Source organism: Ceratotherium simum, chromosome 33 (genome assembly GCF_057802395.1).
Source record: "Ceratotherium simum simum isolate JZ-2026a chromosome 33, ASM5780239v1, whole genome shotgun sequence".
Taxonomy (NCBI): domain Eukaryota; kingdom Metazoa; phylum Chordata; class Mammalia; order Perissodactyla; family Rhinocerotidae; genus Ceratotherium; species Ceratotherium simum.
Window position 1 is genome coordinate 13199946 of NC_141932.1, and position 14317 is coordinate 13214262.

At 59.7% G+C, this 14317-nt stretch overlaps 2 protein-coding genes across 7 annotated transcripts; one reads left to right on the forward strand and one right to left on the reverse strand.

The window, feature by feature from the left end:
* Positions 1-52: 52 nt before the first annotated feature.
* Positions 53-6086, forward strand: DBP (D-box binding PAR bZIP transcription factor). The gene is made up of 4 exons (XM_087421429.1): positions 53-660; positions 1582-1992; positions 3590-3801; positions 5400-6086. The coding sequence occupies exons 1-4, from the start codon at positions 522-524 to the stop codon at positions 5613-5615; spliced, it is 978 nt and encodes a 325-aa protein (XP_087277555.1). The 5' UTR covers positions 53-521; the 3' UTR covers positions 5616-6086.
* On the reverse strand, positions 6074-14298 carry SPHK2 (sphingosine kinase 2). Of its 6 annotated transcripts, none has more exons than XM_087421426.1 (7): positions 14141-14298; positions 12984-13140; positions 9637-10105; positions 8605-8754; positions 8405-8499; positions 8198-8313; positions 6074-7770 (listed from the first exon to the last, which is right to left on the reverse strand). In XM_087421426.1, exons 2-7 carry the CDS (start codon positions 13020-13022, stop codon positions 6678-6680), a joined length of 1962 nt encoding a protein of 653 aa, XP_087277552.1. In that variant the 5' UTR covers positions 13023-13140; positions 14141-14298; the 3' UTR covers positions 6074-6677. The 6 variants fall into 6 exon arrangements, with proteins under 6 accessions (XP_087277552.1, XP_087277550.1, XP_087277551.1 ...); XM_087421424.1 differs by having other exon boundaries at positions 9637-10172; XM_087421425.1 differs by lacking the exon at positions 14141-14298 and adding an exon at positions 13804-14132.
* Positions 14299-14317: the final 19 nt, after the last annotated feature.

Below are 14317 nucleotides of genomic sequence, written 5' to 3' on the forward strand. Positions count from 1 at the left end.
GGGCCGAGAGGAGGGGTGAGTGCTGTGGCGTCGGGTGTTTTGGTTTGGTGTTTTTTTTTTTCCGCGAAAGAAGTTTGCTTTGGCCACGCCTCAAGGCAGCCGCCTCCTCCTGCCCCCTCCCCCGCCCCTCCACGCACACCTCTCGGTGCAGATTGCACAGCGCCTTCCGTTGAGAGAGCAGCAGATTTTGCAGGAGCCAGGCTCGCCCACCTTGTAGAAGGAGCGCCTTGTGTCCCCCATGAACTCTCCGTTGCAAAGAGCCGGCCGCCTGATTTGATCACCCCCTCACCCGGACTGCATGGTCTCCTGGGACCCCTTTGAGTTGCACGTTTCTGCACCGAGGACTGCAAATCCCCGTTGCTCCTACGATTTGCACTGTTCTGGATACTGGAGGCTTGCAAGCTACGCTCGCCCGCCCCTGGGCAGAGACACTCGCCGGAACCACAGGAGTGTGCTGGTGACTGGCAGGCCAGTTCTTCGCCTCTCCATGAGCCCGTGAGCCTCCGGGCAGGTGCCCGGCGATGGCGCGGCCCATGAGCGACAGGACCCCGGCCCCCCTGCTGCTGGGCGGCCCAGTTGGGGCCCCCCCTGGCGGGGGAGCGCTTCTTGGGCTGCGGAGCCTTCTGCAAGGGACCAGCAAGCCCAAAGAGCCAGCCAGCTGTGAGTTCTAGCCCCCACCTTGCCCAGCTCAGATCAGACACCTACCCCCTTAGGGACTCAAGTCCTGGAGGGGGGTGGGGATGGTCCACAGCTATCTCCTACGTGCCGAGAGTCCATCTTCCCAATCTTTTTCTATCCAATTACTAAGGTGTTTAGGGCCCTAGATCCCTCAGCACCCAGGACCCCAAAGTACCGGCTCTCAAGCCTGCCCACCCCGAGGACCCAGGAGTCCAGGCCCCCAGCATCCTCCTTTCCGAGGACCCGAGTCTAGGTCCCAGCCCCCTCTTCCTTTTGGTTTCGAGAATCTGGACCCCTGGGGTCCAGGGAGGAGGGAGGGGGTGTGTCGGATGCTCACACGGTAGTGACACGGGCTTGGGCGGGGCCTCCTGGGGTCACATGGAGTCTAGGGATGAGGAATGTGCCCCAGGAATAGAGCCCCTTCCTGACCCTTACAGAGTGTGGGGGCGGGGAGAAGGGGATGCGGTGCACAGGAAGAGGGGGTAGGTTACAGAGGAATTACAGAGCTGTCATTTTTTTCTCTCACCTGCCCAACCCTCCACCTGCCTGTCTGAACTTCCGTCGCCCTTCTGTGTCTCTATCCCTTCCCGGGTCTCTGTCCCCATGTCTCTCTCTGCACTTCTGTCCTCCCCTCTTTGAGTCTCTCTCCCCTACTCTCTGTCTCTGCCGCCCTCGTCTCTGTCCTTTCTCTGTGGGTCTCTCTCCCTCTCTTGAGTCGCTGTCCCCTTGTTTCTCTGGGTCCTTGCCCTCCCTCTCCCATCCCTCCTGTCTGTTCCCTCTTTCTGTGGATCTCCGCCGTGTGGGTCTCTATCCCCCCTTTCCTCGTGTCTCTCTGACTCGGGGTCTCTTCTCCACCTCTATTTTCTCCCTCCCGACCCTGTCCGGTCTTTCCCTGGCCCCCAGGTCTCCTGAAGGAAAAGGAGCGCAAGGCGGCTTTGCCGGCAGCCACGGTCCCCGGGCCGGGCCTGGAGACGGCGGGCCCGGCGGATGCCCCAGCTGGGGCGGTGGTGGGCGGCGGGTCCCCGCGGGGGCGCCCAGGGACCGCACCTGGCCCGAGTCTGTTGGCGCCGCTGCTGTGGGAGCGGACGCTGCCATTCGGCGACGTGGAGTACGTGGACCTGGACGCCTTCCTGCTGGAGCACGGGCTCCCGCCCAGCCCGCCGCCCCCCGGTGGCCCATCACCCGCACCCTCGCCCGTGCGCACGCCCGCACCGTCCCCTGGGCCCGGCTCCTGTGGCTCGGCTTCCCCTCGCTCCTCGCCGCGGCACGCCCCCGCCCGGGCTGCCCTCGGGGCCGCCGGCGGCCACCGCGCAGGTGCGACGGCGGGGGCGGGGCGGGGCTTCGGGTGCAGAGGGCGGGGCTGTGCGGCGCTGGGGGCCGTCCGGGGTGGTGGGACTGGGGCTGCGCGCGCCCGCATTCTGGGTCCCCTAGTTGAGAGAAGCCGAGAGAGGAGTTTGGGTTCTGTGTCTGCTAATGGATCAAGGGCTGGGTCTCCTGGATCCATAAGAAAGGAGGGACTGGGGACCTCAAATTCCAGGAAGCCTCTCTAGTGGGGAGGTAGTGGGTGGACTTTTCTGTGGGGACAAAAGGGCCAGATACTCGTGGAGCCGGCACTGGGAGCCCAGAACACCAGAGTTATTTACTGGAGAGTGGACTGCGCCCCAGAATCTGGGCCCAGAGTCGGTGGAACTGTCATAAGACCAGAACTCTGGCCCTCTACAGGGAGAAAGCGAGGATTGGGCACAGACTTCTGTTTCCCCAGCACATAAGGGGCCTGCGGCCCTGGTTCCTGCGTCCACCATTAGAGAGGGGCTGGGGCCCGGGGTCCTGGAGCCCTCTAGAGGGGAGAAGGTCGGGGATCTTCACTCTAGGTCTTCCATCGGGGCGAGGAGTGAGCTTCCTATATTCCTGGGAGAGCGGGGGCCTGGGATCCCAGAATCATGTGTACCCCAGTGGCGAGGGGGTTTGGGAGCCCGGGGAGAAGGTCGAGGGGACCGGTTCTCATGTGTTCCCCAGAGAACAGGGGGTTCTGTATCCTTGGAGGCTGAGAGATTCGAGCTGAGAGGCCCCAGGAAGTAAGAGGAAAGGTGTGCTCCCTCTGGCACCTTGGGGTCTCCCGGGACAGATTGCAGATGGGGGATTCCTGAACACAACCTGCCCCTAGTGCGACCTCGCGACAGAACCAAAGCCCTCCCCGGCCGCACATTCCTGAGCCACGTGAATCCTCCCCCCCTCCTCCGTGCTTCGTTCTTCGCGCACGCGCGGTCGCGCGGGAGGGGGCGGGGCCTGGGGAACGTGAGGGCGCCCGTGGCTGCAGGGGGGGCGGCGGGAATGCAGGCGCCGGCACGTGACTCGGCCCTGAACCTGTGTCCTCAGCTGGCCCCGGCTTGCTCGCTCTTAAAGGCACAGGCCGCCCCTCCTCTTAAACCAACCTCCTGGAATCTCAGAACCGTTTCCGCTTCGTTTCCCTAACTCTTGAGAGCCAGTAGCTCTTAAGAGGCTAAGTTGAGGTCTTTTCAATGCATTTGATTCTTTTTCCCTCAACAGCCTGGAGTCTAGGCTTTGGTCAGGGATTCAGTAAGAAGGATTCAGCCTAGACTAGAGGAAAGAAGCTAACACTGACTCTGAAGCCCTTAGGTTTTACAAGCTATAGCCCAGACTCATATGTTACTTCCGGCAAGTCAGGTATGATTGGGCCCCAGTTTCCCTGTTTGTAAAAGTTCATTCCATGATTTCTGAGCATCTTTGTGGTTTAGAGAACCTTCATATTTTACAGTAGGGAGGTTGACCCCTGGTGGACCTCATAATGGCCTTCCTTGTGGTGGATATGATGCCTGAGCAGAGAGTAGCCTCTGGGAACCCCCTCCCCCAAATAAATACACACTCAGTTGACACATTCTATTTCCTCAAGGCCTGACCTCTCGGGACACACCCAGCCCTGTGGACCCAGACACCGTGGAGGTGCTGATGACCTTTGAACCCGACCCCGCTGATTTAGCCCTGTCAAGCATTCCTGGCCATGAGACCTTTGACCCTCGGAGACATCGCTTCTCAGAGGAGGAACTTAAGCCTCAGCCCATCATGAAGAAAGCTCGGAAGATCCAGGTGCCAGAAGAGCAGAAGGTGAGCACTGCTGGATGTAAAACACAGGCTTGGCCGGCAGAGGCCCCACTGCCAGAGGTGGCCCGTTCCTCACTGTCAGGCCTGGGCTTCTCACGGGGATTAGCTCTCAGGTTCTCCTAACCTACAGCCAAGGATCAATTCTCCTTGGCCATGGGGTGCAAGGGGGCAGAGGTTTGGGCTTAAGATTTATGAAGATAGTATCATTGTGGGATGCAGACTCAGCCAGCCCTGCTGGACGTGGTTGTATAGGCTTGGAGCTTCTCGTATCGGTTAGACCCAGAACCCTCACTGGGGCAGGCTTCAGGCTCTGCTGGGCTCAGTTGCTAAGGATGGCATTTCTTAGCAACGGGGTATCAGCCTATCTCTTCTTAGCAGCCAGCCAGGCCAGGGCATCCTGATTTGGGGCATCCTTTGGAGTGGTTGCATCTGTGTAGGATGCAGACTTTGCCAGCCCCTCTAGGCCTTGTTCCTGGGCCTGGCTGGACAGCTCCTTGGCAAGCGGCCTCAGTTCCCATTAGCAGCCGGGGCCACATTCTGGTTTGGGGTGCTTTGGGCAGTCACTGCATCCTTCTAGCATTCTGTCTTTGCCAGTTCTGGGGTCTCCCCCAGCAAAAGGTGCCTGGGCTTGTCACAAGACTTTGCCATGCCGTTGTGTAAGTAAGACACAACTACTTGACGCAACCAGAACCAGCCTTTAAACCAAACCTAGACCAGTGTTTTCTCCTGCCACAGGGCCTTGTTGTTAGGGACTGGATTAGCCCTAGCAAGCAGGAACTAGGCTTAATTAAATAAGAGTGGAGGGGCATCTTTCAGAGCTCTGGGTGGTCCTTGTTACTAAGGAGTGGTCCTCCTCAGCAACCAAATTCCAGGACTGGAGAACCTAAGCATAATGGCGTGGGGAGGTCTCAAGATAGGCCTTTTTGCTAAGGGACAGCTTGTCTAGCAACCAGGGCCTGTTGGGGAAGAGGCAGCTCCCTGGCCTCCGTTCAAGGCTAGTGGGTCAGAGACTGGCTGCATCACTGGCACCACTTAGACCTCACTTTTGTTTGCTGAGGAGGGATGAGGTTGCCTTGGCAACCAGGTCAAAAGGCCTAGCTCTGGGAGGATTCTATGGGACACTAAACCCCATCACTAGGGAGCCTAGGCTTCTCTTAACAACCAGGATCTGGAAAGGTGATATATAGTGATTATGCTTTTATGATTATATATCATGATAATGCTTTTCACTGGAAGAAGCCCTCAGACCCTGAACGCCTTGTTGCTAGGGAACAAGCATCCTTAGCAACCAGGAGCTAACTGCAGGCCCTTGTCAAGTGAGGAGGGCTGGGTTCTGCTTTGCAGTGGAGACTTGAAGTCCAGTTGCTTGGAGTGGGAGGCTGTCTCATACCTTAGCTGTTGCTAGGGGTCTGCTCTCCTTAGCAACCAGGGACCTAGAAGGGCTGACCTTTGGGTACCCATCCCAGAGGAGATCCATCCTTTAGGCCCCACTGCTGGTCAAGAAGCAGCCCCGGGGGTGTCTTAAATGCCCTCTGGTCCTTGAAGGCACAGGCAAAGCTGCTCTCCAGGTCCTTAGTGCCTTCTCACCCTCCCACCCCCAGGACGAGAAGTATTGGAGCCGGCGGTACAAGAATAACGAGGCAGCCAAGCGGTCCCGAGACGCCCGGCGGCTCAAGGAGAACCAGATATCTGTGCGGGCGGCCTTCCTGGAGAAGGAGAACGCCCTGCTGCGGCAGGAGGTGGTGGCCGTGCGCCAGGAGCTGTCCCACTACCGCGCCGTGCTGTCCCGCTACCAGGCCCAGCACGGAGCCCTGTGAGGCCGCCCCCTACCCTCACGGCGGATCTCTCCTCCGTCTCGCTCAGACTGGCGCCCTGACACCCTCTTCCCTCCCCGCCCTGTGGCCCACGGCCGGCCAGCTGGGTGCCCCAGGGACGTGATGATGCAGATAAATACATTTATATTTTTAAGAAAAAGCGAGCCTCCCCCCTCCCTCGCGGGGGCGGGGAGGGTCTTCAGTTGTGTGCCCCCGGCACGTCGGGGACCCCGTCTTCCCACCGCCTCCGTTAACACGATCCTGAATAAATCTTGAGAACCCCAGAGCCAGCTGTCGTGGGGGAGGAGGCAGCTCCCTGGCCCGAGTTCAAGGCCAGCGGGTCACACTGGCCACAGTCCGTGGGCAGGTCTGGGCTTTGGGGCCATAAAAGGCAGGAGCCACTGGAAGCGCTGAGTCCGATCCCTCCCACGGGCTGCCGGATGGAGGAAGGGGCGAGGGCCTGAGAGGAATGAAGCGACGGCCTTTATTGCATAGACCTTTTCAACTGCTTTGAAGATTGGGGTCGGTGGACGCACAGGAGACAGAAGACAAGGGAAGTGAATTTCCCCGCCCCCATCCGCGGGGGGAGGAACATTAGTGCAAATCGGGGAGCAGGTCCCGGGCAACCTGCCCCTCCTGGGCGGATTGGCCAGTCAAGTGGAGGCACCGGAGTGTGTAGGGCGAGACCCGGCCCTGACTGGCCAGTGTACTAAGGCCTCCCCTAGCCCGTGCATTCCAGGTCCCGTCATTGGACGGTGCGTAAGAGGCCCCGCCCTCAGCCGACCTGGCTTTCTACGAGCCAGACGCGGGGCTCTGGAGTGGGCCCTGGCCTTATTAGTCAGGCACTAACATTGGGGCGAGCACTTTTATCTGTGACCGTGACGACCCCTTGGAATTCGGGCCAAGCTCCACCGTCACCTCTGGTCCCCTGAGGGCGGGCGCAATCCTGAGACGGGGCCGGCGGCCCTCCGCCCTAATTCTAGCAGCCAGGCCCCGCCCCCTGGCTCAGCCCCCGCCCCCTGGAATGTAGGGCCCGCCCCTGACGGACTCCAAGCTTGGTTAGGTTCAGGGTTCCCGCCCCGGGCGGCCAGGAGGCCCAGTGAGCAGCGTACCGAGGCCCGGGTGCACCTGCGCCTGTAGCGGCCCGTACTCCACCAGCTCCCCGTCCACCGTGAGCACGCCGCGAGGTGTGAGCGGCTCGAGGCGGAAGGCACGGGCTGCGGCATAGCCCAGCTGCGGACAACCCAGGCTGAACTGGCTCCCGCGCTCCATGGCCAGGAAAACGCGCAGCAGCGCAGCCCGCGAGATGCCACTGCGCACCCAGCACAGGTGCACCAGGCCGTCGTCAAAGCGCGCGTGGGGAGCTGCCACCATGTCAGCCCCCAGGTGGCTGGGTGAGATGGCCAACATGAGCACAAAGTCCCCCTCCAGCGTCACCCAGCCTGGGGGTAGTGGGGTGCCCAGGGGAGGAAGCAGGTGGTCGGGCGGGCCCCCAGTAGAGATGGCTGCTGGGGCATCAGGGGTGGGAGGCGGGAGCCCAGAGGATGTTGGCATTTCTGGGGCTCCCTCAGTGATGGGCGAGAGTAGAGCTGTCTTGGGAGATCCAGGGGGTGAGGGCACTAGTGGGTCTGGGGACAATGGAGCATCCCCAGCCCCACCCCAGTCCCCTGCCAACTCCAGGCCCCCACCATTGACAGACAGGATGGGCAGGGGCTCAGGTGAGCTAGGGGAGGTCAGGGCAGGCTGGGGCAGGGGCAGGGGCAGGTCAGACACTGAACGATGCAGGGGTGAGTGGGCGACGGGTGGGGCTGGGGCTGGGGCCAGGGTCAGCTCCGACTTGGCTCGGGGCAGGCCCTGGGCAGGGGTGGGTGAGGCAGATTCCACAGTGGCAGGGAGGTAGGAGAGGCGTCCGCGGTAGGTGTGCAGTGTGGCCAGGCCCAGCATCGTGCCCAACGTGAAGCGGGCACTGCCCAGGGCCCTGAAGCGCTCGCTCTGGATGTCCACGTCTGACACAAAGCCCCAGGCCACAGCCAGGAAAGAGAAGCAGCGGGAGCCCGAGGCCAGTGTCACAGAGAGCAGGTCCAGCGGGTGGCCGCCACCCCGGCAGAGCAACAGTGAGCAGTTGAGCAGCAGGTCGATGCCCAGGGCCGGCTCAAACCTTCACAGCCAGAGATGGGTGAACAGTGAGCAAGAGTAGAGGGCTGGGGCAGAGACACGGAGTGCAGGGGGGAGCGGACTGCAGGGGGCCAGGCAGGCCACGTCCCTGGGCCCACCACAGCCACCTGGCCACCTCCAGATGGCCTCTTCTTACGGGGCCAGGTTCCCTGTCAGTTCTTTCATTCCATAAGCATTCACTGGAGGCCAGGCAGTTCTAGGCACTAGGGATACAGTTGAAGACAAATGGCCAAAACATCTGGGGGGCTGTGGTGAGCATCCAACAGCCACACTGATGGACTCGACTGACAGTGGACTGGCTGAGGGGCAGAAGTGGGGGCAGATGTGCCAGGTCCCTGTCACCCCAGGAGGGCTCATCCCTCCCCTCATGGCATCCTCAGGCTCACCCAAGGTAGGAGCACCCCACCTACCCGCCATGCTGGTTCACAGCTCCGGCCAAGGCATTGCCGGAGCCACAGGGAAGGATGCCCACGGGCGTCTTCACAGCCTCTTCCCAGTCGGGGCGATCTAGGAGTCCGTTCAGCACCTGGAGGGCGGGAGAGCAGGCACCTGGGTGCTGGTCCTGGCCTCTGCAGTTCCCCAGGGCGCAGGGTTGGGGGAGGGGGCTCCTGACTTACCTCATACAGCAGCCCGTCTCCCGACACTGTGACAATGCCATCCCACTCGCTCAGCCTCAGCCCCTGGACCAGCTCTCGGGCGTGGTTCTGCCGTTCTAATGTGGGCAACCGGGAGGTGAGGCAGACTGGTCCACCCCTACTCCCCAGGACTCAAGAGTCCTAGCCCCCAGTCCCACCTTCCATCCTGACACCGCCCTTACCTGTCTGGATGAGGTTGAAGGACAGCCCAGCTTCAGAGATCATGGGCAGCACGTGGTTCTTACACCACTGCCACGCCAGGCCCCGGCCCCCAAAGGGATTGATCAGTAGGAGCAATCGGGGTGGCCTTGGCAGAAGCTCGGGGGTGATTTCTGCAGAGAGAGGGGAAGGAGTCTACAGAGGCCAGGGTCCCAGGCCCCTCACCTCAGAAATAGTAAGTGCAAACAGCCCCTTATGCAACTGGTGGAGGGGTGGCACCGGAGCCTGCGGGGAGTTAAAAGTTTTTTTCTCCCAGGCCGCACCTGCCCAGGCCCAGGTGCAGAGCCCCGCCCCTCTCTCCCAGGTGCTAAGACAAAGGCATGGCTCAGGTGTTTAATCCTAGTGCCCTTTGGACCCACGTGTGGGAGGAGGAAGGCAAGCTGTGGTTTCCACTTTCCTCACCCTCCAGACACCTGGAGCCCAGGATCAGGTTACTCCACTGTGTGAGGCTCCTTCCCTGTCACCATCCCCACCAGGGCCCCAGGCAGCCAGCAGGATCCTGGAGGACCAAGGGAGGCCCAGCAGGTGGGGGCCCTGGAACCTTTACCTTCCTGTGCCAACTGAGGACCCTGGGTGGGGGCCTCTGCCCAAAAGCCTTCTCTGACCCCCCCACAGGCTGGATTAGATACCACCACTGAGCCCCTGGAATGCATTAGGGGACCTCTGTGAGGGGACCCTGGTGGTGACTGATTATGTCTCAGTCTGCTGCTCTCATCAACTGGGGAGCCTCTGACTCATCTGTGGTCAGGACCTGTGGAAGGGGGGAGGGGACCGAGACAGAAATCTAGCAAGAGAGCAGACACAAATCATTTCTTTCTGCCTGTGATTTTGTTCCTTCCGCAGCTCATCCCTGTCTGGGTACCACTCTTTCCATACAGACCCAGAGAGACACATCACACAGACACACACAGAAAGGTAGAGACAGATGCCCACAGAGGGAGATCCGCAGAGACACCGAGGTGGCCCTAGGACAGAGCAGCTGCCCAGTGCCTCACCCCCGTCCCCAGGCAGTGGCAGTCCTCGGAGCAGACACGTGAGGGCAGTGGCCCAGCGCTGGGCCTCAGCGCGGTTCTCCTCGTAGGTGGCCGCCCCGTCGGCCCGAAAGGTGCGTGCGGCTCTGCGCCGGCCCCCGCGCCGGCCTCTTGGGTAGGTGTAGATGCAGAGGTAGGCTGCTGGGTCCGAGGGGCTGCTGCTCCGCAGAGTGCAGCAGCCTGAGACCTCAGCCAGCGGGACCAGGCCACCCCGGGGCCGGGCTTCAGGCTTTGGGCGCAGCCGCTGTATGTGTAGGGCCTGCGGTGTGAGAGTAAGGGCAAAGCGGGGGCCGCGGGCTGGGTAGGAGCCAAACTCGCCATGCAGGAGTGGAGTGCTGGCGGCTAGTGGTGGTGGTGGGGCCATGGCCTTGGCCCTGTCCAGGGCACTCCTAGACCTGTGGCCCCAGCTCCAGGTCAGCTCCTGGTCCGGCCTCTGTGGGGAGGGAGGAGGGCAGGAGTCAGAGTCCAGGACCCTCATGAGAGGGAGGCAGGGGCAGGGCCTGTGGACAGGAGGAGACAATGAGGGGCAGTGACAGTGACATGGAAGCACCAGAGACAAACAGACTCAGACAAGTGTGGGGAGACTCGGGGGATGCAGAGTGGAGGCTGGTTAGACAGGAAGGCTGGCATCCTGTAGGGTTCACAACCGGGCATGCAAAACATTCATTTATTTATTCCCCCAATGATTATTCAGCACCCTGTATGTGTCAGGCCCAGCAAACACAGCAGGGAATAAAAGAGACAAAAATCCCGGCCTTCCTGGAGCTTGTATTCTAATCAGAAGACAGAAAAACAAGATAAAGAAGTAAAATACATAGTGTGTTGGATGATGATAAGGGCTTTGGGGAAAAATAAGGCAGAAGAGAGAGATCAGGATGGTGGAGACATATGAAGAAATGGACACGCAAAGACAGAGAAAAAGACAACACATACACGGAGTCATTTCCAGATGCAGAAGGTAGGGACGCTCAGACACAAAGAGAAAGAGGGATAAGGTCTGAGAGCCAGAGAAACACTGAGAGAACCAAACAGTTGCAATGAGATGAAACCTAGGATAATGCGAGATTCTTAGGAGAGTGAGAGTTAGGGGCTCCAGGAACCGTCTGAGAGGCAGAGAGAGAACAGAGTTAGAAGGCAGAGAAAGAGCAGATAGGCATGAGGTAGGGGATGTAGGCAGCTAGACAGACTGAGAAAGGGACGTGACATGGAAGGATTAAGGGGTCACAGAGCTAGAGGAGCCACACGCAGGCACCTGCAAGGGACAGGGGGCAAGAGCTGAACCCCGAGCACTGACCTGGGCATCTGGCTGCATGCTCTCCAGGGAAGGGGTGGGAGCAGGGCCTGAGGTCCCCTCCCAGAGGCCCTCCTCCTGGTCTCTCTACCCAGCTTCTGCCTCGTCCTTTCAGCTCAACTTTGTCCCCCATTGCTTCACCCACCCAACAACCTGCCCGTCCTGCCACTCACATTCCCCGGGGCCCAGATCTGTCTCAGACACACCCTCATCTGTGGACTCACCCTCAGGAGCCACCTCTGCCCCCTGCCCTGGGCAGCTCCCTCAGGTCCGACTCCTAAACTCAAATCAGGCTTGGGCTCAGAGCCCCAGATCTCCCACAGTCCTGGGCCTGAGTTTCTGTCCCTAGGTCCCCAGGTCCCCATTCTCTCCATCCCCCAAGTACCCCAGACCTGGGCCTGGGTCTCCATCCATAGTTCCCCCCAATCCCTAAGCCTGAGCCTCTGTCTCCGGTTCCCCCGGTCCCGGGCCTGCATCCCCGCCCCGTTTCCAGAACCCAGCCCGAGACCTGGATTTCCATTCCTGGATCCCTCAGTCCCGGTTCTGGTTCTCCATCTCCATCCCACACCCCTGGTACCCCTGTCCCGGACCTGCGTCTCCGTTCCTCTTGGTCCCTCAGTCCCCCAGACTCTGGTCCCTGCCCCGACCCCCGCAACCTCCTCACTCGCCGGGTCCTCGTCCAGGCGGCCCCTCGAGTCGGCACCAACCGCCCCCATCAGACCTAGGGGCAGAGGGAGGGTGTGCATCCGTTCAGCCAATGGCCGTGCAGCCGGCCTGAGCCGCACCAATGAGGGCGCGCGGGGGGCGGGGCCAGCCGACTCGCGAGCATGGCGAAGGGGCCTTCGAAGGGAGAGCCGGAGAACTGGGCGGGGTATCGCGCTACGCGAGACCGGCCGCCATCGTAGGTGAGGGCACACGCGCAGCAGAGGCGGCGTCACGACCCCAAAGGCAGCGCCTCTGTCGCCATCTTTGTTGAAGGCAAGTGGGCCTGTCCCATCCATTGCGTTTATAAAAGAGAGGGGCATGGGGCAGGAGGTCTTTACCTGCAGATAGAGAGACTGACCCTAATACAGGTAACAAAGACCCAGAGATATGCAAAGAGAATTTGTAAAAGAGACCTAGAGAAACCGAGTCAGGGGCAATAAGAGGCTTAGAGAGAGAGTGTTGTCTTTTTCAGACAGTTACAGAGAATCAGAGAGACACAAAAAAGGAAAAATATAAACAGAGACAAAGACAGGAGAATTGAGAATGTACAAGGTAACGACACAAGAAAACCCAGAAGATAATGGACACAGATAGAGAGAGACGGGAACAGACACTTCTGGAATGAAAACCAGGGAGAGAGGCTCATAAATTCACAAAATTTACCTTGGCTCCAAGAGTGGAGGCAGCACGACAGAAACATCTGTGCGGTGAAGGAGCCAGTTACACCACGTGGCAGAGACACAAGGAAAGAGATGGGGAGAGATGGTATCTGACGCAAACAGCTAGATCAGGGGTGAGGGAGGGAAAAATGGTTGGAGGCCCAGAGGCTGAGAGGAACTGAGACCAAGAGACAGAAAGCAAAGAGCTTGACAGAGAGAGAGAGAGAGGCAAAGACACGGTGAAACTGAAAGAAATCAAGGCAAGAATAGTATCAGGAGACCTTGAAACAGACAGGATTGTAGAGAAATAGACACAAGCAGAAGGAGACAGGCACAGAGCTTGCTAGAAAGAGATTAACGGAGGAAGAATTCATTTCTTGCCAAACAATGTATGCTGTGTTCAACCCACGGTAGCAACAGATAATATGTGCCAAAGAATGATCCAGCGAGAGAGACAGAAACCCAGTAAGATGGAGAGACAGGGAAACACAGCACCTGAGCTTGGGGCCCCAGGAGAAAGAAGGGCAGACACACTCACTCAAGAGGCTGGGACTCCAAGGCAGAGACCAAGTCACAGAGACAAGGAGCAGGGACAAGGAGGAGGAGGAAATTGTGTCCCAGGGCACGGTGAGCTTGACTTTCAGATGGATCCCTACCTGGTCCTGCTGCTCGTCTGCTTCAAGGTGTCCATTCATCTGCTGGCCCTCTGCCGTGTGACCCCCATCAGCAAGACCCTGGCCCTGGGACGGAGGCCATGGGAGGGTGGTATGGGCAAGGAGTCAGGCCTCACTGTCCAGGCTCTGGCGTTTGGCTCTATGGAGGAGAGGTGAGTAAGTAGGGGCACTTGGAGAATACAGGAGGCCAGGCTGGACGTGCTGGAGGCCCAAGAGGCAGGGCCTCCCTGAGGAACGAGAAAAGAGGGGACAGGCCAGCTTCATCACTGCCCCAGCCAGTCCATTTTGTCCCACCCAATAAGGGCTAATAATAGGAGTGGAGGCTAATCGAGCACTTACGCGCAAAGCATTGTCCTAAGCATTTTTACTAATTTATCTAATGATGGAAAATACCCTATGTGCTATACCTGTTATCATCCCCCTTTTTGCAGATATGGAAAGTAGAGCACAGAGATGTTATGTGGCTTGCCCAAGGTCACACTGTCAGTAAGTAGCAGAGCCAGGATTTGAATTTGGTTACAGCTGGCAAGGCCCCCTCTCACATCTTTCCAAGGCTCTGCTTCTCCCTGGATCTCCATCTTCCCCCTCTTTCTGGGTCTCCTCACCCCTTGGGTCTCCATTGCCCCCAACCTCGGTCTCTGTCCACTCCCTCTCTGGGTCTCCATTTCTTCTCCGCTCTGAATCTCTGTCTCCCTCTCTCTGAGTCTCTCCTCCCCTCTCTTTCAGGAGCTTTTAACCCATCCCCCCTCCACCCCATGCCCCAAGCCCGGGGCCTCAGTGTGCCTCTTCCGCGCTCCAGTACCGTGCACATTCCTCACACCGAACCCGCTGGTCCACTTGAATCTCTCTGGCCGGGAAAAGCAGCCCTCACGTGGCAGAGGCTGAAGAGGGGTCAGGGAAGGGTCAGCTGGGGGCAGAGGGAGAAGCGGAACCTAAAAGGTGGAAATACTGGATGCGACAGACTGGGTTGCAGCAAGATCACGTCCGGTTAGATCTCAAGTAGGACTTCCCCAGTGCGGCCGCGCCTGGAAAGCGCAGCTCGAGATAAGGCAGCGGTGAGCCTGATAAGGAAACGCCCTAAGCGTGGGATAAGAGGTTTCCCAAGGTCCAAACTAGTCCCGCCAGCCCCGCCTCCTCACCTCCAATACTCGGCCCGCAGGGTCTTCCGGGAGCCACAGAGAGGCCGTCGTCGTCGGGCCAGAGCGTCACTACACGACGCGTCCTCCTAGCTCCTCGCGGCATCTCTCGGTCCCAGATCCCTTTCTTCCGGAAGACTATCGAGAACAGGGACTGGATAGGGCCAGAGAGGCCCCCGA